Here is a 26,945-nt window from a genome sequence, read left to right as displayed (position 1 = left end):
GCGGATTTAGAGATTTTTTTAGGTCAAACAAAACTTTTTATTTGATTTTGATAACTATTTTTAAATGAATTATACTCGAAACGGCAATTCTAGTACATTTAGTTATTAATGATATTTCATTTGAGATCTGCGTAGGCCGGAAGCTACGTAATTCACGAGCAATATGGACTCCAGTAAAGTAGTTACTTCTGTGTCTTAATGTGAGTTTATTTGGGTGCCTTGATTTATTAATGCAAAGTTTGCTATTTCTGAGTATCAAATATGACGTAACTACATGGATATGATATTATATCAACTCACTTGTCGCCCTCTCTTTCATATTGACCCTTAATATTAGGTAGTCGTCTGTAAAAATGGCTGCGCCTTCGTCGGTGGAGTCTTGGAATCCATATACATTAACGATTGCCAGGGAAGTGAGATGAGGGAAGGTATCAAGATTTGGTGAGTTTTTTATTTATTATATTTAAAGCTCTTATTTATAAACATCTACCTTAGCATGGCATTAGATTGCGGTTGTAATTTTATCCCGGGTATCGTCTGCTAAGGAACTGTCAACAGTGCTAACTTGTCTTTTAATGAGCTTACTGTCGAGTTACCCTCCAAATATACCATTGAAGATGTTTTTATTATGTCTATGCTGTTATAATTTTCTAAGGTTTGAGTTTTTTGTGTCAAATACCTAAATTGGATGTTAACTCGTACTGTCAAAAATAATGATATTGTGCTAACTACTCTGCGGATTGGCATTAATTTTTTGCACGTCTTTCTGATTTTGTTTGATTACTGGTAATCATTGGAGTACTATATAGATTATAACTATCTTAGTCCTTAATCCTTACATAGCTGCTTAATCCCAAATCATTAGAATATTTAGATGTGTTTTAAATGTTATATCTGTCTATGGTATGCTATTAATTTTTTGGCCAACATAACATTATGTGCACTATATTGTTTTATATACAATGCTCATTTCGTGGTCATAATTTTCATTTTTTTCAATCTGTTGACATTAATGTTTAAAGGGAAGGATAATGTGCACTCCGTACATTTCACTGTGACATTTATGCAGCTGTCACTGATTTTGTGCTTTGCGGTTTTGTTTCCAAAAAACGAAAACTTGATATTTTCACACTCCCATCAGTAGCCCACTCTCATGGCACAAGATCAAAAAATAATATTAGTCAACGGCAGTTGTTACAATCCTACTGCCAATCAGAGAAATTATAGCCCTCAACAAACTGCCTATTGGTGCCAGCTCGATAGTTAGCTGTATGTAATTTTAGTATGTTATAGAAGTGATTATGTGGTTACTATTTATGCTATATGAATGAGTAAATATACATTTTGATCAGGACTTCAAATACATTGGATTTGGTAGGTATTATTGTTCAATGACTCACAATTACTGTTAAAAGGACGTTGTAATTAGGCTATTTTCGTGTATAACACTTTACAAATTTAACTGTCAAAATTTATTAACGTATAATTTATGGACATTTGAAAATATGTATTCACATGGGACGGTCCTTGTCCTCAATAAACAAAAATTATTATTATAGTAAATGGCATCTATGAATGTGAAGTTCAGAGCAAGTAACGCAGGTAATTTAACTATATGGGAGTCAGAATTTTTTCTCTTGCTCTTTCCTCCGGGAGATTCATTTAATGTGACACCTAGAAAATAAGCTATGAGTAAAATCTATGAAATTGTAGTTTTGTTATTTTTTCCTCTTTCATACTAGCGATTTTTTTTTCTTTGGAAAAGCACTTCAGGATTTTAGCTTGGGATTCATAGCTCACAGTGTGGTGTTTTTTTATTCATATGAAGGCTATTCTAGAGACTTTCTATTCTACTTTTGCTATAATATGTGTGTAAAATTCCATGTTTGCTAGCCTGTTGTAAGAGATTGAATGTTTAGGGTCTCTAATTCACCTGAAATGCTTCAAATAGCATACCTACTCCAACTGAGCATCATCCAAAATGTATCCCTTGTCCTAAAGAACTCCTTCCCAATTTTTTCTGGCTATAGTTTTCCTTGTTTGTAATAGGGTAGTTTCCTCCATCAAAGAAACCGAAAGGCATTGATTGCGATTCGTTACCCACCATTACTGTATTCATAATATACAAATTATTTCGTTTTAGAAATACCGGTTTAGACAAATGGCAATGGTCCATTTTTATCCTCGTTTGAAAAGGGCCAGATTGGCGCCCATGCGATGCCACTCCACGTGACGTCACAGGGACCTAGTTTCTATAGGAGAAGATAGGAGTTATACATCGTATGAGATTACCAATGCATGCATGAGGTGCAGAGCTCAGGGAAACATGTCTTAATAATCACCTATTAAAACTGGCTAAGGTCGGAAAGTTTCCTTCGTTTGATAAGTTATTAATAAACCTTTTTTAAGCCAGGCGCTACCAGCCAGCAAGGTACTCAGCTACCCGCTAGCATCTTGCGTCCTATCAGCGCTCAGAGCCTCGATCAAGGTCACCTCACAAGGCGGGAGGGGGAACCAGAAATACGTCACACGGAGAGATTTCCTTACCCGTCGCGTTTTCGCGCGCTTGAAAATTTTCACTTTTCATTTAATCGCGAAAAATAGATATCGTCATTTAAAAATCTAAAAGCGTGAAGTACGTATTCCAGGAGTAATAATCTTCCGATATAGGCAATAAAAAAATTATAGGAAACCACCCTATTGAAATTGCATGCCATGAATTCCATTTGAGATAGTCATTCCCTGATTTTTGGGTTTCATTGCTGGTATCATCCTGTGGTCAGTTTACTGAATTTGCTGGCTAGCAGTTTTCTCTCTTTTGGTAAGGATTGTTGCAGTGAGCCAATAAAAATGCTAGGTTTTTAATTTAATTTTTGCACCCTAAGTTACAAAAATTTGTAAATTGTTACATGGAACATGTTTATAAGGGTTTGTAACTTTTTGTAAAACATGTTATATGTAACTTGTTTATATAACATGTTACTCAGTGTAAATGCACCTTAATATTTAAAACAAAAATTCATGTCATAAAACAAGTTTTTGGTTTCACACTCAAAGCTGGAAACCAAAAACTTGTTGTATAATACGAATTTTTGTTTTATAACACAGTGTTACTTGAAATATATTACACAGATTTGTAACTTTTTCGTAAAATATGTTTTATGTAGCGTGTTTTATATAACATGTTACACAGTGCAAACGCACCTTTATATTAGTGGTTTTCTGTTAAAATTTGTTAGTAAAATTTTTTTATGGGCTAATCATTTCCATTCCTTTTTTTTTCAGATGCACCATGTCGGTGCGCAGTGTTGCCACTTCTGTCTCACCTACCTCTGCCTCTAGAATATTCTCTTCTCAATCTTACTCAACAGAATCTACAATGGTAACACCAACACAAGGCCTTGTTTCTCAGCAAATTCTTACTGTACCTTCCTCATCAACTATTGTAGACATGGCAACACTGAACTCCTTGAATATGCATTCCTGCAATGGCACTAATATACCTTGCAGGAATGCCCATTCACTTCCATCTCAAGAAAGTTCTTTTCCTATTGATCCTGATCCTTGCATATCAAAAGTGATTACTTCAAAAACGACCAGTATAGATGAAAGCTCAGCAGTCGCTCAAGAGTTATTTGAATCTTCTTCCTTGGTCAGTCCGCAACGTAGTTTTCCAAATTCTAATTGTACATATGATATTTCCAAGCAAAATACTACAACTTCTGCTTTGGACGTGGGCACAACAGAATCTAATGTATTTGCTGTTAATGAAGGGTCTGAATTGTCTAAAAAAATTCCTTTGGCAAAGGCAGCCTCATTAGAATCATATCTTCTAATGTCTGGCTCTGGAAGTCAGCCTGATGTTGGTTGCATACCTGAACTGGAATACTTAAATGACTGTTACTGTTCATCTTCTATTGAAAGACTGAGGGATCCCTCAATGGAACAAGTAGCCAATCGTTCCTGTGTTATCTTTGAAAATGAGCAAATTACTTCATTTTTAAGATCTCATCCAAAAATTCCATACGCTAAAGAAGATCAGAATGATAATACATTAATTTTTTGCCATTGTAGAGAAAATATTCGAGACGCTCATATTTTCAATGCTTCTGAAAACGTGTGTTCAAGTTGCTGTCATGATAATTCACGTGCGTTAGGTCAAGCATTACAAAAGTACTATCTGCAAGGCCAGTTCAACTGTGGAATTTTAAGCCAAGAACATTCCTACACACAGTTGTCTACTTCAGAATCTTCTGAATCAGGAAAGTATCCACCATGGAGTTTATCTTCCCTCTCCGATAAGCCTCTTCACATAAGTTGTCTACTGCCACAACTGACAAAGAGATCACAATATAATAATTTTTATTCTGGTGCTAAAATTTTATCTTTGTCATCTATTTTGGACGAAGATCACTTAAATATTTTTAAATTCACATTAGTCATGGATCCTACATGTAAAATTTCATCAAATGGCTTTTGTGAGTATTATTCACCCAAGGTGAATAATAATTCTGACCTTACTCATTCTGATTCTAGAGGTAATGGATTGAATGATAGATATTTGCTCTCGAAATCAAGAAGAATAATGTTTCTGGAACAACTAGTTCTTGTTTTAGCAGAAATTCCAGCTTTTGCTGAACAGTTTTCGTTAAATTTATCAGAAATAATCCAAGCAAGCCAAAGGAATTTAAGTTGTGATCGTAAAGCCTTGGTTATGAAAAAATCTTCTGGACTTCATTCCCCTGATTTGAACAAGAATGGAAATTTGGGTATCATTAAAGTTGTCTCTGTCAAGAATTACTTCATCGGAGGAGAAGAATCCGCTCATGCTGACCCTCATGTTCAAATGTTTGTTAAAGTTATCCCTGCAGCTGATATTACAATTGAAATGAAATCAACGTCACTTAATGGTGTTTTACCATATGAACTCAAACCAGAAGAAGAGAGTATCTTCAGTGATTTTGTTTCTTGTGTGATTGCACCGATGGAGAAGTCTTTCTTGGATAGAGAATTGCCATTGCCACGTAAGAAAGATGATAAATCTCTGTTCATGGGCATACTTGTGCCATCCTCTCAGCTACTCCACTCATTAAGTATTTCTATTTGTGAAAAGGACTCTTTGAGCATAAAGCTTGGTTCATCCCGTCCTAATCAGCAATATTCAACACATACCTCAGTTGATCTGCAATTGAATGGCAATAATCTAGAATTCATTCCCATCGTTCCATTGGGTATATATTCACAAAGTGAAAGTTCAGATCCAGATTTAAAATTTCTGAAACCAGTTGCAGAGAGCTCTTTTAGAGATGTACATAATATAGAAGATATTTTTCTGATGCATAATGGTGTTCAAGAAGAGGTTTTAAATGCTGGCACAACTTCCCAGAAAGAAATAGCATTTGCAGATATTTTTTCCGCCAAGTCTTCTGTCTGTGAAGCAGAAGAATGTGTTAAAATTCCAAAGGATCAACATTGCTTCATTATTTTAAATGACCCTGAAATTTCATCCCAAGGAAATGTGCACAGTAGTTTGCAGCCAAATATTCTTTTGGGTTGCTTGGGGGATAGGCCAGAAACCAACAGTAAAGATGCCAATGATACATTTAGTACCATTTCTATGCTTCCCGAAGAGGAATTGAAGGGAAAAAATGAGAAAATGTCCATAAATATACCTGGTGAAACAATAGTGAACATCGTCCAGTTTAAAGAAAACGAAGATGGTGTAAAACATGATGGGGCATCGCCTTCTGGTGTGTTACTTCCTTTTCATTCTGAGTGCTTCAATAATGAGGGAAAGCCCACCATACACTTACCTCATCTCAGTCCTGCAGTTCACCCTATTTTGAGAGCTATCTCGCATAAAAAATATGAAGCCATGTCCCAACCAAAGGTGGTTTCAGAGAAACTAGAACTAATGGAGGAAGTCAGTTTGAACAATAGTCAGGATTCCACTAATGTGTCCTCTTCAAATTTTGCTTGCACATCACCCCTGCCTAAAAATAACTATGGAGGAAGTCTTTACCATGAGCAGCAAGCACACAACAGGGATTCAGAGGGCTTGGAAACTCTCCACTCAAGCTATCACTCCATGAAAAGGAAAATTCATAATAAACGTTCAGAAGGATACTTGAAACCATTTAGAATCAGCAGAACGAGTAAGAACAAGCCAAATGTTGACTTAAGAAAAGCGAGGGAAACACATGTCGAAGAGAATTTCGTCAAAGTAAGGGAGGATGTGAACAGAAAACAGCTCTGTTCTGCGGGTAAATCTGCTGCCAAGCATTATTCCTATGGAAGTAGTTGTCTTACCATGATGAAGAGCATTGTTTCGTCAAGTACTCATTTAAATTCCTTGGCAAATTCAAGAGAAGATAACTCGAAAAAGGTTGAAGAAAGCCACAGAAGTGTTTTTGATTGTCTAAAATATGATGGTGAGAGCAACACATCTGTTTCTCCAAAATTTAACCACTGCGGCGAATTTTCGTCACGGGGAAGAGGTCGACATTTATCTAACTTTAAGTCACCTGACAGGAAATATAATCGAAACATTTTTCTTTCCACTACGGGCTCGGCCAAAAGATCCAAGCTTACAATATTAATATTTTGCCTTGCTGTAACTTCATTGCTAATATCTCTCCATGCTTTGTCAACTGATTCATCCTTGTACATCAAGCCTACATTTTTTTTGGTTCAAGAAGAAGACACTTCTACTTCGTCCTTTAGCTCTGAAAGTTCTTATCTCAAAAAATCATCAGTACATCAGACAGAAAATGCTAGAATTGGAGGCTTGATGGTGGCTAGTGGACCAATTTACCGCAGTATTTTGGTTAAAGAGGAAGTTGGAATGGTGAAGGAAAAGAAGGGAGCTGATGGAAGTATTACCTACTTCAAGAGCAGAAAAGACACTCTTAATTGGACGAGAAGTAGAGAGAGTGAGAGCATGGAGATAAAATCGAAAAAAGGCCTCATTGGGGAGATGGATTTAAAAGGCTCGAGCTTTGAAATAGCAGTGGGCAGAAATAATGAGAAAAGTAAGCCATTGTCAGGCATAGGAAAAAATCTACTAAATGACTCCAGTGGGAAAAATGGTAGTGTGTTGAAGCCCAGTATTTCAAAATCCACTTTCTACTTCTTGAAGAAAGCTAACTTTACCAATCAGAAAACTCAGGTAACTAATGCTGTTGGTATAAATACAGAAGGGCCTCCCAAATCTGTCTCCGAGCATACTGAAAATTTGCATCTTGATAGTGTCACCAAGAATGTTGTTGAGCAGCATGCTGTTACAGACCCCGATATCAGAAGTACATCAAAAGAAAGTCACACTGATGGAAGAAACATGGTTTTTGGAGAAGTTGGTGCTCAGAAGACAACTAGTCCGAAGGATTATAAAGGAGGTACCCTTTCAAGCCCGGAAAATCTAACCAAGCCACCTCCCATTGATGAAGGAGGCAACAGTAATCATAATGATTTTGATCTAAACATCGCTTTCATAGAGAAAAATGAGCTCAATGCTGCTTATGGAATTGACAGTGCAACAACAGGGGCCGAAGGCAACTTTGAAGAAGATTACATGGGTGAAGAAGAAATGACGCAGATGGCTACATCGGGAAATAGGATCAAATTTCCAAAAGCTACTAGAAGACTGCCTCAGGTAATTATGGATGTATGCATTATCAGATTTCAATTAAATTGTTGCTGCCAATTTCTTATTTGTATAGATAATATATTTGTAAAACAAATATTCTTTTCTTGTTTTGCTTCATGTCTTCGTAGAATTTTTCACTCGTTATGTTTTTAACTATCATTTGTTAACTCACTGTTTTCTTTGAATCCAATCATACTAGTTTAAAGGCACAGATACTGAAGTAGGTGAGATTTATTTTAAATGCTCCTAGCTTTCAGCTTGCTAAGAGAAATTAACAGTAATCTAAAATGGCTGAAATTAATAAATTCTCTATGAATTGAAGGCCAATTTTATTGATTGCCGCGGTTCTTCTTTTTAGGCTCTCATCATAGGAGTTAGGAAAGGAGGGACAAGAGCTCTACTGGAAATGTTACATCTTCATCCTTTGGTTCAGAAAGCAGCTGGAGAAGCTCATTTCTTTGACCGTGACGAAAATTATGCCAAGGGTTTGCAGTGGTACAGAAGAAGAATGCCTCCCTCCTTGAAAGGACAAGTAAGAATATTGCAATATTTACATGCTGGGTGAATGCTGAAAGACTGGAAAAACCAAATGTCAAGTGAAGGTAGAATAGATGAAGTAAACCCCTTCACTAATAAACATTTACTCTCCCCTCCAGTAATGATTACTTACTCAAATGAGAACATATTTTTGGCAATAGAGCAGACTCCCGATTATCCGGCTGTGGTACATCCGTGTTACGGATTATCTGAGCATAATTTTCACTCTCTCTCAATGTTACCGCGATCTTTATAAAAAATAAAACCGAACGCAGAATCACCGGAATCACTCCATTTTAATGCTGGGTTACACTGGACTTATTATTTCAATTAGAATCCCCTTCATAAAACGGATTCAATCGCACGCTAGCTGCATTCACAGCAGCTCCATGTTCCTGTTTTCCAAGACCCGCATTGTGCGAACGTGCTCCGTGATCACAGATACACGTCCCGCAGTAGTTGCAACCCGGGAAAATTGTGCGAGACACGACTACGTGGCGTGGTGCCTGAAAGTGTAGTTTCCGATATTGGGCAATGTTTTGAAGTATTCGCGCAAACCACTATTCAGTATCCGTGATCACGTGGTTTTCGAAACGAGGTCTTATATGGAGCAGAAATAATACGAGTGCAACCATGTTATCGCCACTAAAAAGATTGCAGACTGGCAAAGAAAGCTCTCAATGAATCCGGCAAGCACTCTTAAATAACAGAATAACTGCATAAATAATAATATATTGTTTGCTTTACGTAAATTATGAACACAGCGAGACATTAAAGTGAAAGTTAGGTTTATCCATGTTTTCCGATTATTCGTGCCGTCTTTCCCCATCATTAGCCCGGATTATCGGGAGTGTGCTGTATTTATTATTTCTGAATTTAATTAGGATTTGGATTTTCCAGTCTCAAACATTTTCACTTCAGCCAATTAGCAACTTAACTAAAGGACGTATTCCCTGAATCTTTACCATTTTTTAGGGAATACCATTGTATTTTACCATTGTATTAGGGAATAGGGAATTCTCTGAATTCCCTATTCCCTAATACAATGGTAAAGTCTGATAATTTTGTCTCATTAAATTACATTAGATACTTCCTCAATGTACAATATTATTCGTAAAGTCAACTGAACATAGGTTGCAGTGAGAAATGTAATGGGTCCACGTATTGTCATTCAGAAATTGGTGATTTAATATTTAATATCTTTGGTTTACTATAAAATAAACGAGTATTATTTATTTATATTACTCGAGTTATTATAAACGAGTATTATTTATTTATATTACTCGAGTTATTATAAACGAGTATTATTTATACGAAATTTATAAGTGTAAAAATAAGTGTTGAAGTATACATGGCTGTTGTTCAGCTTTCACTATTGTGTGCTTGAAATTTGTAATGTAACTTTTTTATTTTAGGAAGATGTCTTTGTTTTTTTGAGTGAACATTATCTAAAATACCAATTATGTATTATACTTGACGAAGCCTATACCATTTACTTACTTGTATTGGTTCTTTTGGCTAATAAAACTATTATTATTATAATAAACAAAACAGGCAACTGGTCATAAGCCGAATGTACATATACTATGCAGAATTTTATTCCCACGTTGCGTACAGCATAATTTTTTGGGGTTCATCCTCTAGGGCCTTGTCCATTTTCAGAATCCAGAAAAGAGCCATTCGGCTTATGACTTTTTCCAAACATAATGCCCCCTGCCGTCCCCTGTTCAAAAAACTGGATATATTACCACTGCCATGTGTATATATTTTTCATTTACTAGTGTATACAAAAAGAAATCTATCCCATTATGTTAAGAACCGTGATGTTCACCATCATTCCACCAGACAAGTTGATCAGCTGCATGTTTCATATGTGCGCACCAAGAATACTGGTGCTGGTCCAAACTGTATGGGCCTTAAATTCTATAATAAATTGCCAGTTGAACTTGAGGCACCATTAAGTGTAACTGCTTTTAAGACCAACCTCCTAAAATATCTGAAACTAAAAATGTATTATTCTATAGATGAATTTTTAAACAAAGCTTGACATATCTTGCATCATTGTATATTTGTATTTATTGTATATACAGATACATATTCTTTAACCTGGCATGTCCTATATCAGTGTAACCCTTGTACTACTAGATCTCTGGACAAATGAAACATTATTATTATTAACTGGTGCATGATCACACAAGCCACTTTAGCCACTCCCTTATAGTGAAAGCTAATTCTATACTGAGAACTAAACTGGATGGTGTCGATGAAGACTATTGCACCGTCAGGTATCTCTCAGCTATTCTAGGAAACTAGGGCTTAAATATTTCAGTACATTTCTGATTTCAAATGTATTAATTATATCAAGGATTAATGTGTGTGTGCACACCGTATTGAGAAAAAAGCTCAAGTTCTGGTGCCTTGTATCAAGTCTGATTCATTTTTATCCTCTTTGACTCCTGATATTAGATTTACATCGTAGTATTTGTAGCTCCATTTTTTAATGATTTATATAATTTCAGATCACCGTGGAAAAAAGTCCAAGTTATTTTGTGACTCCTGAAGTTCCAGAAAGAGTGAGAGCAATGAATGCAAGCATTCGGCTGCTGCTTATAGTCCGGGAGCCTGTCACCAGAGCTATATCCGACTTTGCTCAGCTTAGAAGCCACTCCCTTGCAGCGAAAGCTAATTCTACTATGAGAACTAAACTGGATGGTGTCGATGAAGACTATGGCAAGAAGGTATATGTATACTCTAGTAGGAATATCCACATTTATTCCCTATTAATTGGTATTCACACTGTGCATCCATAGTAACAACTAAGTTTGTTGATTGTTGTGAAAGTATCTCTTACATACTCCTACAAGGTGGCAAAGATGATCTTTCTCTTATCTATTTTTATATCCTTAATCCCATTAGGTTAGTTAAGCATGTTAATCTGAGTGAAATTTAATTATTCATACCAGTTTGAAATCAAGAAAAATTAAAATCATGAATTCGCAATACCCCACTTTTTTACTGAAGGGAAAGATTTTAGTGTTGCTTCAACGACCCTCAGGTAATTTGAGAGCCCTACGTGCTTTCTCATGTGATTTTTGCCTTTTTATATTTTACTTTGCCTTATTTCCTTGAATTTATTTTTGCAATGTCAATTGGAATATTTCATACTGTGACGAACGGGTTTTGCGTCCGTTATTAAAATAGAGCAAGAAACACCTCAGAGCGGGGGCGACGTAAAAAACGAGTAATTTTGGTAATGCGAAACATACGGGATAATTGGAAGGGGAGGTTGAGGGTGAAAGACCACACGTATTCCTGGGTTGCGAACACAAGAAATGCATTTATTGACAAAGATCGCAATAATTAAATTTAACATACAAAAATATGGGGAGTAGCACTTGAAAAAATGTTAGTAGGGCTGGATTGTCAAGGATCAAATACAAAATACAAAGAAACCAAAAATCAACTTGATAACATAAAAGTAAACTTGAAATGAACTGCATTTAAATCTTTTCGCAGGGTTTAAAAAGTCCTCTGCTGCACTTTTGAGATTCAAGATTCACTAATCGTTCCAGCGCTTTCTTGTAATGGGAAAAGAGGGGGTAGGAGGGAGAAACGTTCTCGGCGCTGCTTCGACCGGGGACAGTGTGGGGACACGGTTGATTACTGCACCTTATTCGGGAACACGAGGTGATGACGTGGCCGAGTAGACTTCTCATACGCTCGTGATGGTTCCTCGTTGCATTTTCCAAGCCGACGACTGGGGAGTTGCCAAGGTGCTTTCTCTCTATCTCCAGTAGCCTGTGGCTCCAATGCTCCACCGACTCTCTCCAACGTTGGTGGCTCGATCAATCTCGACCGTCCTCTCCACCGTCTATCTCCGGTGTTGAGTGGTTCAAAGACTGCTGTCTCTCTCCGATGTTGAGTGTTCCATCACTGACTGTCTCGTGAGAGGGGAAGGGAGGGGAGGGCAGTGGTTCCACTAGCGCGCTCTGTCGGGTCGTGATTCACCTTGTTTGCGCGGTATTTAAAAAAAAATGCTATTCACACGCACACATGAAACAATTACATTTATACCAAATACACTCAAATAGTAACAAAAAGGAAAGGGTAGGAATTGTGACAAGTGCTACTCATAAATGATAATTAGCGCTGCCATTACAATACTTTTGTAACAGTTTCCAATTTCCTAATTATATATAATGTAGGCATGATAAATGTCTATGTTTTTTTTTTATCTCATCAATAGCGCCAGTGGTTGAACTGCGTACATGTGGTGACATATTTTCATCCAGAGATACTGATTATCGGAAATGTCTACCTGCTCAGACAGTTTTATGATAATAATACGTAATAACAATACTATTATGCAACATTAAACTCAGTACAGTGTCATAGTCTTAATCATTATAAAACAAAGGCACTTTAGGTGCAGAAATTAGTACATACGAAGATGACCTCTGGCCGATGCAGTGGTGTATTCAAAGTGATAATTCCAGCTTGCTTGACATTTCTTCTAAAGTTTCATTCGGGACAAATTACACCCGTGCTTACAGAAATATTGGTTGTCTTCCTTACAGCACTGCCATTTTGGTGTCAATCTAACCACTGACCCTGAGATATGGGGGCTGAATCAGTTAATTGTGATAGATATGGGATAGCTGCCATTGCTCCAGGGTCATTTCCAGAAGCGGGCAACTTTTGCTCAGTATCAGTCAGTGAATTAGACAGTTTATCCTTAAATGACTCTTAATTTTTTTTTGTCTAAATGAATCAAAGTTTTGTTTACCCAAGGAATAATTATAACCTATCAATCGCAGCTTGGGTGGAGGGCTAGTTATGTATTCAATTCTTTAAAGTTATGCATTGTAAAATGCATTTCCCTGATTATAATTTGGCTGAAATTATTTTAATCTCCCTTTTTCAAAGGTTGCTCGACCACTCTCTTCCTTCGAGTCATTGGCCATTCTTCCTGATGGGCGAGTGGACATGTCTTGGAGACCAATATCTGTTTCCCTTTACCATCGGCATATTTCTGCATGGCTGGAGGCATTTCCGAGGGATCAAATTCTTATCGTCGATGGTGATCAACTTGCTTCAAACCCAGCTCCAGTTCTAGCCTCAGTGGAGAAATTCCTCAAGTTGCGTCCGGCTCTGACTCCTACTCACTTCTACTTCAATGCTACCAAGGTATTTTAATTTTTTGGAGCTGTATTGGGATTGAAAATTAGATGAAGGTGAATTTAAGCAGTGGTCTCTGTGAGGAGGAAGGATGTGACATCTAAGTGAAAAGAGGCATTTAATGAGCTTTACCAATCCTGGGTGGCTGGTATTGAACTCCATACAGTCAGTGGGCTCATTCAGGGGGACAGATAACTCCTAGCGCTATCTCAGCAATTGTAGAATTTCCCCATAAATGCTATGGCTATTTAGCCGCACAGTATGACCTCTCGGTCATTTCTTTGAGTGGTCTTTTCGGCCGCTACTTGCCAGAGCACTCTTTGCTAATTTAGAGGAGTTCAAATATTAGTTCTAGGTTGCCAATGGTGTGTTTCTAGATGTTATGAATCCTATCAGTTTATGGGATTTTATAACATCTAGAAACACACCATTGCCAACCTAGAACTAGTGTTTGAACTCCTTAAAATTTGTAAAGATTGCTCTGGCAAGTAGTAGCCAAAAATACCACTCAAAGAAATGACTGAAAGGTTACACTGCAACTAAATAGCCGTACAATAACAAGAGTACACCAACAACGCAAGTTTGGAGTATCTGGGAGTAATGAATGGCAATTTTTATCATTACCACTTTTTCTTCCTGTATTCCACTTTCACATCCATTTATCATTCTTCTCATGACAAGGCATCCAGTAACTTATTCTTCTGATGTAGATGATGCATGATGCTGGTAAGCAGGAAATTTGCTAAAAAATTAAGCATTGGGCTATGCTTCCTCTGAGCTCACTCTAAAAGTTCTAAGTCACTAAGTCATTTTATATCGTCCTTATTCTTGTAAACTTAGTACTTTTCACTTAGTTGCTGCACTACATTTTCAATGAAATTAGTTAGTTAGTTTGAAGTTAAAAAGTAGTGAAAGGCTTCGTGAAAAATATCTTCATTAATTTCCTAATGTTTTGTCCTTCATTTACTTTTTAATTATTGCAATTCATAAAAAAAGTAACCAAATCTTCTTTCTTTGTATTAAGAAATTGGATTTAAATGTTGATACATTTTACTTTTAGGCATTCAAAATTTTGAAGTCCACAGTACATATTTTGTATTTTAAGAAAGTGATTTGAAATTGCAATTGTATGTTTGTATTTCAAATACAATTTTCCGGAGGATCTCATATTCTTTATTTAAAATACAATACTGACATGTATTTTTGCCATCCTCTGATCAAGTTGATTTGAAGCCATGGTCTAAAACCTTGAATATCCAATGCCTCCATAATCTTGGAATCAGTGGGAAGGAGAATAGTTCCCCCCAGCTACCCTTCTCTTTTCTTTCACTAACTCTTCTCCCCACCCCTTCTGAGTCTCAAATTAGTACACGTGGACTATTTAAGTAAGTACCTCTACAATAGGTTCAATTCACCTTTATAACTCATGTTTTGTTGAAACCTAGGTCTGTTCCCATAAAAATTGTTTAGAAATTACTACATATTTTTCATTCTTTTTTATGCTAAAATAGGGTGGAATCAAACTCCTTAATAGATTCAAGTATACATAATTTAAACTGAGTTTCCACGATGCCTTTTTCTCTCAAATTGTATGACTCACCTGAGGTGGAGTTTTATTTAAATGATGATTTATCACATATCCTGTATCTATTTTGAAGGGATTTTATTGCCTGAGAAGCCTACCTCCGGGTAAGCCAGTGGATGGCATGGCCATGATGCCATCATCCCTGAGTCAGTCATCACTTCCCGAGGGAAAATGTTTACGAGAAAGCAAGGGCCGACGCCATCCCCACGTGGATCCATCTGTTGTGCACAAGCTGAGAAGATTTTTTGCTGAGCACAATAGGCGGTTTTATGAAATGGTGGGTGAAGATTTTGGCTGGCCAGAGGAATAGATCTTACCAGATATGCTGTACTCATCAGATTTCATATTCGACTCTCTTGTCATTGCTTTGACTGCTGGTATTTAATATTACATAATATTTATGAGCCCAACTTTCATGGGTGTTCTGAATCCACACCAGTTACTCATATCATTGTAGCCAAATCTGTATTTGCAACATAATTTTTATTTCGAAGTTATGGTTAGTTTAACTATGTTGAATCGGAAAAATTTTTCTATCCATGTTTTTATATACAGTTTTTAATAATGGCTTTATTGACCCTGATTAGTTATGGACGATTATTTTCTGACATTTTCTACTGAAAGCAAAATTTAGTAATGGACACAGTGACTGTAAATGCCGATTACATTACCAATTGTCTACATACTTGAAATATTCTGAAACACCACTCAACTTAATTGGTTTTTTGCCAGTTATCTAGTCGTTCAAAATACTCATGCGTCTCTGATGGGAGATGGTGTGTCCTTTATCCAATGGAAGGTCTAAACTCACACCCATGACAGAAACTATACCAGCCATATCTTTTTAGGTTTTCTCTATGAATTTAATATTTTTAACATGGCTACGACCCAGTTCAATCTATGAGTTGATATTTTGCAAATGTGACGAAATCAAGAGACATCAGAATTCATGAGGAGTTCATAATGTAAGTTAAGGTCATTTTTGACCTATGAAAATTAGTGTGATACTAGTTATTGATTCCTTGATTAACTCCTGGGTCTCTGTTTCAATGAGGCCCTACACTTTTAAAATTTTGCTGCTATTATTTTTTTATCCCATGCAGTAGTCTCTAAAGTTCTGTAGCAAGTCAATTGAGTCCACCTTCTTATTTTTAGTACCTGAGGTGGTGAAGTCCTATGGTATTTTATTCTTAATTGAAAGTACTATCATACCATGTTCTCTTAGATAAGGTGTGATCAACGATACATATCAAATACAGACTGACAAAACGAGAGCACCCATTAGATGTGTGCTTTCAAGCTTGCCTCTTGGGCTGTATACATATCATGAATTTTATAAGTCTTCATGGAGAAGTACGCACAAAATTGGTCATCAGATATTGAGCAGAACTGCTGAGAACTACACATGGTGGTGTCTCTGATGTAGCGATAAATAGTCATCTCAGAATTGAATGATGTTTCGATTGCTGGCATGCTGAGCAGGAGCATAAACAGAGAAGAGGAGACCTTTATAGTTATCATGGCTTTTTCTGCTCAACACCTGATGTATCGATTTTCTGAGTTTTATAAGTGAGCTATTTAGATGTGTTACTAAATTGATATATATTAGAGTTATGGATGAGTTAACCATACATTACTGTTATAGAATTGAATATTATATGGATTACCCTATTCATCCTCTTTTACAAGTAATTGTTTGTTGTTTCATATTGGTTGAAACAATCATACTGGTGTACAATTGTTATCATTTGTTGTTGATACGGAAAATATTTATGCCACAGTAAATGTTATTCATAATCTCTGTTATTCAGTGATAGGTGAATTTTTATGGCATAAGAGTACCAGCACACATTTGTTTACAGGTCATTGTAAATATGTACTATTATTTTCGTTTTACTTTGGCCTGCCCATAAGAGAAATTAGCTGCTTACTAAATGAGTCTCATTATATCTTAAATTTTTTATTATAATTTATCGTTAATTCTTGTCAGACGCACCATTTTTAGTTAAAATACATACCCTGCTCAACTTTGCCAATATCATTTGCCTGCCAAAGTGAATGAGCTTATATGCCAGCTTGAAGTTTTAGTCAAAGCAATAATGCGTAGTACGTTTTAATAAGATATGCTCTTTTATACAGCACTATTTGAGTGTCATATTCTGTCCCAAGATTCATTATGAATGCTAGTTTTAATTGGCAGTTTGGGAGCCAATATAGGAATATACAAGGTTATGGGCAGTACTTGACCTGTTTACTTGTATTTATAGGGCAAGACTTCGAGGTATTGTTTGATTATGTTATGTTTTATCAATTTAATTTTTCTCTACTAGGCAGCTTTAAATGAATGATATGGCTAATAATACAGATGATGAGGATGGTGATGATATAAATGTATATGATTGGCAATAATTTCCTTTTTTAGCAAACCAATTCTCAAGAAAAATCATCTTTCATTGCATTGAATATTGTATTTTAAGAGGTATTATTGTATGTATGTTAATTAAATAAATGTGGACAAGGGAGGTAAATAATGTTGCATCAGGAGATTTTATCTCACTGAAAAAAAGCAAAAAAAGTCATGTATAAGTTTTTTCTAAATGTAATTTCTATTTTTCTTATGAATGTAAGTGATATTTGAACTTAGGGATGCTGGAAAATAATTGAAATTGTGCATGTTATTCATACTTTGGCTTCATTGGGAAGGAAGTATCACTTAATACCCCTACTTGCTTTTATTTGAGACAGAAAGCCTTTTAAACATATCAGAATTTGAAATTCATATCATGTAAATGTGGAATTAAGTCCATATAATTGGGAAAATATCTAAAAGTGCAATAACTGGACTTTTTCATCCCTGCTATATTGTAATGTTAATAATTAAAAGTGTTTAAGATAACTGACTGTGACGAAACACATATCATTAAGATTAGTTATGAATGTCAATAGTTTTTTAAATGGTTTTCTATACATTTTTAAATATATTCTATGTATAAATATTAATATTCGTCTTTAATGCTAGCCTAGTTAGTGGACAAAAACAAGAAAATAATGTTCCTTGAACATTTTTAATTCTCACAATTTGCAGTTTACATATCCATTATGAAATCATAAATGTCAGCATTAACATTTTGTTACCACAGTTTAAAATGAATGCTTACTTGCCATTGGTATTGAATAGATAAACCAGGACAATGGGATCTTGCTTACTAAAGTGAAAGATTACAGCGAAACTTCAATATGTCCATTTATATTAGTTTGCCTTATTGTGGATGCATGTTGAGATGTTGAATTCTAAATTATTTCCCATGCCAGGTTGTTTTAATCTAAAAGCAATCATCATTAAGTGGGGTATATTTTTACGGTTTTATATGATGTGTGAATGCTTAATGGTGTACTGCATACTTAAACAATTGGTGACAGTTATCGCTTAATTTTTAGAGCATTTTAATGCATGATATGATTAAACCGGTGAGTCTAATATGTACACGTCTTCATTAAGGTATGGTCAGTATGTTTTGAGTACTTGGTAATGGGCTATTCCACCTCCTATATTTTTACATGTTATAGCCTTTGATGGAGCCTGAAGGTTTTTACTTCATAACCATATATGTGAGCGCTTGAGTGCTCTTGGTATAGAATGAGATTGCCTGCCATTATTCAGTGCCTCAATATTACTTTAACTTATACAGCTGAGAACCCTGTAAAATGATGGATGTGGAATTCATATTACTGTAAGCTTCATTTTTGAAAATTTTTACTTCGCTAAATTTTTTAATTGAGTGCTATGGGTAGTGCCTTCTGTTGTGGGATTGTATTGGAAACGTTTTCACTGCTTGACCAGGGATGAAAATTCTTTACGTTACTGAGGCAAATGATGTTTCCAAAATTTATTTATGAGAAAAAGATATTTAATTTTCTCAAAATATTTGCCATTATATGTTTCAGAAGGGTTGAAGTTACATAGTTGTAATAATACTCTCCCATGAAATGGTTTAGCGGTGACCATTAGGGATAACGCTCTTACTGAGGCACGACAAGCCAGCTGAATAAGCTGACTTTGAGAGCTTATTTTTATTGTCCGTATGCAATTTTGTTTCTGACTGAGCAAAATTGTAATGATGCTGAATTTTGACATGACTTCCAACGAAATACATATCAAAAATCATGTTGCTAGTGTTAGTTTCTTGACTTATTAATCTACTTGTCACAAAACCTTACATATCAATAATGGACTTCCATGAAATCATATAAATATATGCCACTGTAAGTATTAAGATGTTACACATAGGTATATATTTGACAGAATAAATCATAAAGTTTTGTTGGATTCAGCAAAACTTATTTTTTCCTACACATCCAAATTTTGCTCTAATAATGTTCAATCATAACAAGCACAGTTGGTGAAATAAAAGATGTTACAATGGCTAATTGGGGTTTCGCTGTAACTCTGTTTTTACCAGGATTTAAGCTGTAGGAGTCCATATTCTCATGTTAAATCCAAGAAAGTAACTTTCCTTAAGCGTACCCTATTTTTCAAAGTGTGTACATATACCATTTATAGACAGATTTTGTATTTTATCATGGAATACATATGAAAGTAATTCTTGGATTTACCAAATATATTAAATTTAGTCAATTTACAAATTGTTAATTTTTAATGACTTACCAAAAGTGAGAAACTTTTCAGTATTTTGCCAATTACCTATTGAAATTATAGGCAACGGAGGTGTGGTTGCAATTTTGGCCATGAGGGAAATATCGTGAAAAATTGATTCAAATAACATCAGTACTTCCTTTAGAAGCAGTACTGCACAAAAATATGTACCTGTATGCCATTTGAAGTGTACCTCATAGCATTTATTTTTTTTATTTACCAGTTTGAATTCTGACATAGTTATATTTCAAGGTTACTAGCTAGTTACGACACCCATGTGTTAATATATTCTGTTATGATCCCTAGTTACATACTTTTTAAATGCTAATATTTTTAAGCAATTGATGATATTCCCAGCTATTTAGTTTGTTCAGATGATGTTCTATTTGTATGGTGTATAGAGAGGTATTTACTGCAAGTTTTTTTTTTTTAGTGTCTTGTAATATTTCCACATAAAAGGCTTAATGTAAATTGATTCAAGTACCTGTTTTAAGCCATTTGTATTGTAAATATTTTTTTATTTTAAATCATTTCAAGTTGATATTTCTAATATTTGAAAGGATCACTTTGTGGAATGAGATTTAAATTTTTTTAATTTCATAGTTCAGCTGAGAAAATTTTGTATTTCATTACATGGAATTTCATATCTTATTATAAAATGTTATGCAGTATTGTTGTATTTTTTCTTAGGTAAAGCAAATCTCCAGGATTGTTAGTCTATGGTTTCAATGGGATTTTCGTATTTCATTAACATTTTTATTGAAGCCTGTGTGAAAAAAAATACCTCTTCCAAAGATATTTACCGCCAATCTCATCTACTAATGTGATAGAGATTGGGTATAACCCTATTTCTTGTGAATAAGTTACCAAATTGGTGAAAAAAGTGATTGTACATATTACCATTGTTACATGATATTGTTAGTTATTTTCCGTGTGTGAAACCAATCAATTTCTCGGAACAGCATTTCTGTTCATTGTTATCAAATGCATTACAGCAACCAAATTTCACATTCTCCTCCATTGTTAAAAATGTAATTTTTTTAGGGAGAGATTTATATAAATGTTTCCATTAATTCAATACTAGTTTGATTCTTTTGCTACAGTTATGTGATGTCTAATCATATTAGTGTTGGGCATACTTGCTGCTTATAAAGAGAGGTAGTGTTTTGAATTCTATTGAATTTATGAGGTGTGAAAGAATTCTGTCATGTGTGAGGCATGTTGAGATATCCTATTTTAGAGTTAACATGACTTCTACCATGTAAATTTTGAACTCTTTGCTTGGTCCTTATGATTTTATGGAAAGCCACTTGAAGCTTAGTAATGTTAAGGATTGTAACTTTCAATGGTTGTTGTCCTGAAATTTTAATCTAATGAAAGAAATGAGTTGATGTTAAATAGATAGGTTATAATGAAAAGCAATACATATCAGACATTATGTGAGGTGAATCAAGTACATATCAAAGTTTTTAAACTGTTATGAAAACAAAATATTCCCCTAAGGGTATTTTAAGTGCATCATGTAGTAGGTGCAAAATGAGGGATGAAAAGTGTGGATGGAGGGAAATATAAACTTAATTCATAGTCATGTCTCAAGAAAAAATGTCATAACAGTTTCATTTGAATGACATGTCATTCAGTTTTTTTTAGCTTACTTGAGTAATGTTAGTAATATTTTGACATTGCTATAAATGCATTTTCAAATTTTTTATTTGCATAATTATGTAGTCATCAATCAGATTTAATGGATTTACATTACATTTTAATCAATTATGATAGGGTTATAAAAACCTGTGAATTATGAGATTTTTTTTGTAATATAATGCAAAGTCTTAGGACTCATTTCTATAGTTAATCAAAATATATATTGAGTAGTGATTATTGTTTTTTTATTAGAATCATGTCATCTTGGAACGTTTAATGGCTTGACATTATCATTTCATGAAGTTTCATTTATTCATTTGTGTAATGACCATTCCTCTTGAAACATCATTGTATTCCTTGTAATTTACAAATTAGTTGGCACTTTCATGTCAGTTACTTGATGTGAAAGGCATATAGAAGCACATACATATTTCTTTCTTGTATTTTGCATGGTCATGCTGATAAAAGATGTGTGAAAAAATCATATCAGTTGCCTTTCCAGGCAAAAATAAAAAGTTATAAATATTTTTGATACCATATTATTATCATTTTCAGATTTCAAATACATAGAGAAGTGTACAGATCTTTTCATGAAATGTATTCTTGCACAATTAAAAGATCTCTCTGTCCTGCTTTTTTACCCCTCATTTTCACTGTTTCAATGCTTTTTATGCATCCCCAGTTTTTATTACCAATATTTCAGGTCAAACTCAATTGTTAGTACAGACATAGTCGATGTGTCTGAAATGGCCTAATCTAATCTAGGAGCAAATTGTAAGTGATTAAGTGTTGCATGCATGTATGACATTTTGTGTGACCTTGGGTGATTATGTAGTCTTTCTTCCTAAATTATTTTCTATGAATTTGTTTTGAAATTAGCACTTTTGTTGTTATATATCACCTCAAGACTAGTGTACTTGTAATAATTCTTTATTGTCTTGCATCACTATGACCTTGGGTGAAGGGAATATTTGTGAAATGCATTCCTAATGTTGGATTAGAAGTTATTAGCCTTCAGGCTGGCTGAATGTGTTGAGCTTGGACTCATTTATTTTTCTCGAAACATGAAATGAACATATATGTGGTGCCAGTGTGTATGTTTGTGCGTGAAAATTTATGATACACTTCCTCTATTATTGAAAATCTCCTTTTGAATGTCTAACCCCAGGAGCAGAAATAAATTAATTGTACACTGCAGTTTTTTTTCATTTTTTACTGTTTACCAGAAAATCTCCACATTACTCTTGTGGAGATCTAGTTATATGCCCTTGATCCAGTGTTGTAATTGGGCCGGTACAGCATACCCCCTAAAATCCAAACTTGTTATAAGCGTACCAGTTAAACTGCCTTTTTACGTGCATAAAAAATAGCCCTGCTGTAAATTGCCCAATGGATTTCAGAAAGAAAAACGGAAATGATTATTTATTTGTTCAGAGTTATTTCGTGGCAGAACTTGGAACTAATTTAAGAGTTGGAGTTTGACATTTCAATCGGCCAGCTGTATAATAATAATAATAATTTTTATTGTTCCTAGAGATCACATGTTCCGGTGACATTGGAAGTCATCAAAATAAAGTAAATAATTAAAGTAATAGTTACAAATAAATGAAGTGATATAATATTTACAATTTTTACAGATAAAAGGAAAAAGTTACAATTTTTTTGGTTGATGGGCAATGATTACTCAGAGCCCAACATAAAATCCTTAAGGCTATAGTAGTTGTTTTCCATTAGATATTTCTTCAAAGCATTCTTGAATGGTGTAGGTGGAAGACATTTGATATCATACGGTAGTTTGTTGTATATTTTTGATAGGGAGAAAAGGGGTCCTTTTTGGCAGAAAGTGCTAGGGTAGTCTTTGAGGTGAATGTCATTGGTGGTTCTGGTAGCGTGATTATGGAGAGAACTATTTTTTGGAAAGTATTCAGGGTTATTCTTAACAAAAGAGGCACAGTTGAGTATGTACAGTGATGGGAATGTTAGTATTTTCAGATCTTTGTAAAGAGGTAAGCCAGGTGATCGCATAGAAACTCTGGCCATGGCTTTCACTGCGCGTTTCTGCATAGAGAAAACTTTGTGGCAGCAGCTAGCATTACCCCAAAAGATGATGCCATAAGTTAGGCGAGGATATATTTTGGCATAATATATCATCTTCAGAGTATCAATGGTAGTTACTTCAGCCAGCTTTCTTAAAATAAATATGCCAGTGGATAGTTTATTCATTATATAATCAATATGTGATGACCAGTCAAGGTTGTCAGTGAGGATAAAACCTAATAATTTTGTTAAATGTGCCCAAGAAATCACGTGAGGACCAACATTTAAGATCATACTTGAGGTACATGGAGACCGGTTGCCATGGAAAAGTCACGTTGTGTATATTTTCACTGGAGTTTTCCACTAATTACACGATTTTGAGCAGGCTTCTTTTTGGAATCCAGATGCCCAGGTCGATTCATGTGGCATGTGACACTAGTGGTCCACAGCAAACTTCTCATGATTAAGTTTTGATACTTAGACGAATATTCTCCAATCATAATGCACCTACATTTTACACGATCAAGGCAGTGCTGTAGTAATAGTAATAATATAATAAATATCCAGCTGTTGTCAATTTTTGGTGAGCACTGCCTAAATTCTTTTCCCAACTACAGCACTGCCTTGATCGTGTAAAAAGTAGGTGCATTATGATGGGAGAATATTGGTCTAAGTATCAAAATTTAATCATGAGAAGTTTGCTGTGGACCACTAGTGTCACATGCCACATGAATTGACCTGGGCATCTGGATCCCAAAAAGAAACCTGCTCAAAATCGCATAATTAGTGGACAACTCCGGCGAAAATATACACAACGTGACTTTATTGGTGAGGTTGACGTGGTAACCTCCTGTCTCAATGGTAAAGTTCACAAATGGGTGTAAATGATTAGATACATGAACAAAAGGTAAGCTGTTTGCTGGTGCAGCGTTTGGACACTCCTAGTGAAAATTTTAAAATAAGTTTGCTATTCTTAGCAATATTTAGGAAATAATTCTACTAAGCAGTAAGAAATGAATTTTGAGATGTTTTTGAACCGAAGTCACCCTAAATGGTATCCTGAACACAAAATTTTAATTTTTAAGGCTACTGAAAACCACAAAATACTGTAAATACATGATAAGATGAAGTTTCCCTCTAAGTTGGAATTCTTTGATACATTTATAAATCATAATTTCATTTCTTATTCTCTCCGTGGTCTCATTACTTGATCTCTACCTAAAATTACATTCTGTGGGTCATGACCTGGTATTTATATAGTTTTTGATGTAATACCATTGAAAATTACTTCAAGGTAATTAATTAATTCTCTTTTTCATATTCTTGAGTGTTCATCCACCAATTTCTTTAATTGATACATATTCGTGATTGAGTTGACATAGGTGAAAGTCATGATTCATATTTAAGAAAAATTCGTATTATTATTTTGAATATAATATTTCATCTACTTATACAAGGTGAAGCCTAAAAATTTGATTTCTGTGAATGTTGCTCAATGGTTTTCTGTTGTCCATAAAATGTTGACCAACTTTAGCAATATGAAAATAATCTGGGGATTTCATAGACTAATTTTATGTACTTGAACTTCAATTGGAGTAAACATTTAGGGCTAATCTTACAGATGCCTAAGTAGATTTTGGCAATAATAGTATGGGGAAGTAGATATAAAAGTTTTTAGAAAGATGTCAATTTATTGCTAATCAGCCTTTTCCCAAGCTTTAAAATGATTTTTATATCAATAACCTATTTTGCATTGCAGGTGCACATAATATTCAGGAAAAATATCTACCTAGGTGTACATACCATTTTGTTAATGAGCTCTAGGAAGAATGAATTTCACTACCTTTTAAAACGATAAATACTGCTAGTACTTTAACAATTACCGTACTTCTCCGAATATAGTCCCCCCCCCCCCCTAATTTTGAGGCTTCAGTTTCAGGAAAAGTTATAAAAATGTGTTTGAATATAGTCCCCCCTTTACTTTTACCACAGGCATTTTTGGAAAAAATGGGGGACTATATTCAGACGTATACGGTAAGTATGCAGAATTTCTTAAAAATTCCCAACAGTTATCTATATAATGCATTAAATTATATATAGGGAAATTTTCAGGAAAGCAGTTTTATAGGAATATGGAGATTTTTTTGGTCTCCAGCACTGATAAGTCATCCTACAGGGTATAGAGGCCTGAAACTGGATGCAAAACCTGAACACCCCATTCGGGCCCAATAGTCATATAAGTTCAGGTTGATGTTCAGAGCCTGGTCAAGGATGCAGCCAACTGAGGCTGTTTGCATTTATATTCAGCATTTGGCTCCATGCCCTGTCTCAAACAATTCCTTCAGAAAAGGATGTGGGTCACAGCGGGTGTGAGGGCATTCAAATTGGTTTTTCCTTATTGCTATTCTGCCTTTGAACTGTTTGGTGGTCATGCATCGTTGCTTCAGTTCACTCGCATTTGGCCTCTGAGGGAGCCATGGCTGTTCAGAGAAATTTTGAAATAGTCATGAACTACAGTAAGGACATACATTCGTGTTTCACCCTCTTATCTCTCACACACACTCCCACAGAGTTTATTTCTGCAACCGCTTGCAGGCCACTTGTATGCACCACAACCTTGCCTGAAAAATGCTTATGTCAGTGAAGTCTAGCAGATTATCATAAAAAATGTGCTCAGGACAAAAAAGAAAATATAATTTTCTTTTTACGATATAACTGTTTAGTTTCCACCAGGGGCACAGCCAGGAATTAAGGCTAGGGGGGTTTCAGGCGCAACTAATACTGGGGGGCTTGGGGGTATTGCATACCAGCCAGGGTAAGCGGAACGTGGGGAGGCCTTCCGCTGGAAAAAAATTAAGATAAACGGTGATTTCTACGGCCTTTGAGGGATATTTTATTAATCCTCACACTATTCTATAAGCAATATTGATCCAATTAAGTAAAATAGATTTAACTAAAAAATTTCTGTGAGCTTTGGGGAGGGGGGGTTATCCCCCAAACCCCCCCCCCCCCCTCGCTGCGCCACTGGTTTCCACAACAAATGGTTTTCATTTTATGGAGGAAAAACTGATTTTTTGCTAAACATTGTAATTTTTCCAAGCTTCATCCTCAATGAGCTAACGTTATCATGTTAAAGCTCTGGAAATATGATTCTTAAACCAATTGGCAACTGGTCAAAAAAGAATTATTTTTACGATTCAAGTAGTACTCATGTAACCACCCTAGTACCCATATGACCACAATCCCCAAAATTAAGGCAGTTGTCAGATGAACTGAGACCACTCTATCAATTGATCTCATCAGCCATCTACAAACGAAATTTATGCAAGCGTGGCCTTACTCTGTAAACACACAGGGCATGAAATGCCTAAATCACACCAGCAAAAACAACTAAAGTAACAGGTCATCGATAATATATGGAACAATTTTCTTGTTTATGCAGTGAAGGGATGCCATATTTGTAAGCAGTCTCAGTCTAAGGTATTCACCCCCCTTCCAAAATCCATTTTCTCTAAATAATATTGGATCGTAGCCTTGACATTCCACCAACATTATGCTTATGAAATTATTTCCTCTATTTGCAACATTCAATACATATAGAGGATTATAAACTTCTCCAAAAATTGTATTAAACAATTTTTTAAAGCCCAAGATGGAATGCACAC

At 35.2% G+C, this 26,945-nt stretch overlaps 1 protein-coding gene across 1 annotated transcript; it reads left to right on the top strand.

Moving 5' to 3' along the window:
* The first annotated feature begins 136 nt into the window (after window positions 1-136).
* LOC124167338 lies at window positions 137-22,440 on the top strand. The gene is made up of 7 exons (XM_046545332.1): window positions 137-200; window positions 338-441; window positions 3,286-7,651; window positions 8,004-8,177; window positions 10,702-10,920; window positions 13,109-13,369; window positions 15,019-22,440. Exons 3-7 carry the CDS (start codon window positions 3,293-3,295, stop codon window positions 15,253-15,255), a joined length of 5,250 nt encoding a protein of 1,749 aa, XP_046401288.1. The 5' UTR covers window positions 137-200; window positions 338-441; window positions 3,286-3,292; the 3' UTR covers window positions 15,256-22,440.
* The last annotated feature ends 4,505 nt before the right edge of the window (window positions 22,441-26,945 follow it).

Source organism: Ischnura elegans, chromosome 10, assembly GCF_921293095.1.
Source record: "Ischnura elegans chromosome 10, ioIscEleg1.1, whole genome shotgun sequence".
In the NCBI taxonomy this organism is placed as follows: domain Eukaryota; kingdom Metazoa; phylum Arthropoda; class Insecta; order Odonata; family Coenagrionidae; genus Ischnura; species Ischnura elegans.
This window is presented reverse-complemented; position numbering and strand designations above follow the sequence as displayed.

What these genes read in the sequence shown, in the direction of transcription:
- LOC124167338 (XM_046545332.1), top strand. Translation starts at nt 3,293, where the DNA reads ATGTCGGTGCGCAGTGTTGCCACTTCTGTCTCACCTACCTCTGCCTCT. An exon ending in CTACTAGAAGACTGCCTCAG is followed by an intron (nt 7,652 to 8,003) that starts GTAATTATGGAT and finishes TCTTCTTTTTAG; the next exon opens with GCTCTCATCATAGGAGTTAG. An exon ending in ATGAAGACTATGGCAAGAAG is followed by an intron (nt 10,921 to 13,108) that starts GTATATGTATAC and finishes CCTTTTTCAAAG; the next exon opens with GTTGCTCGACCACTCTCTTC.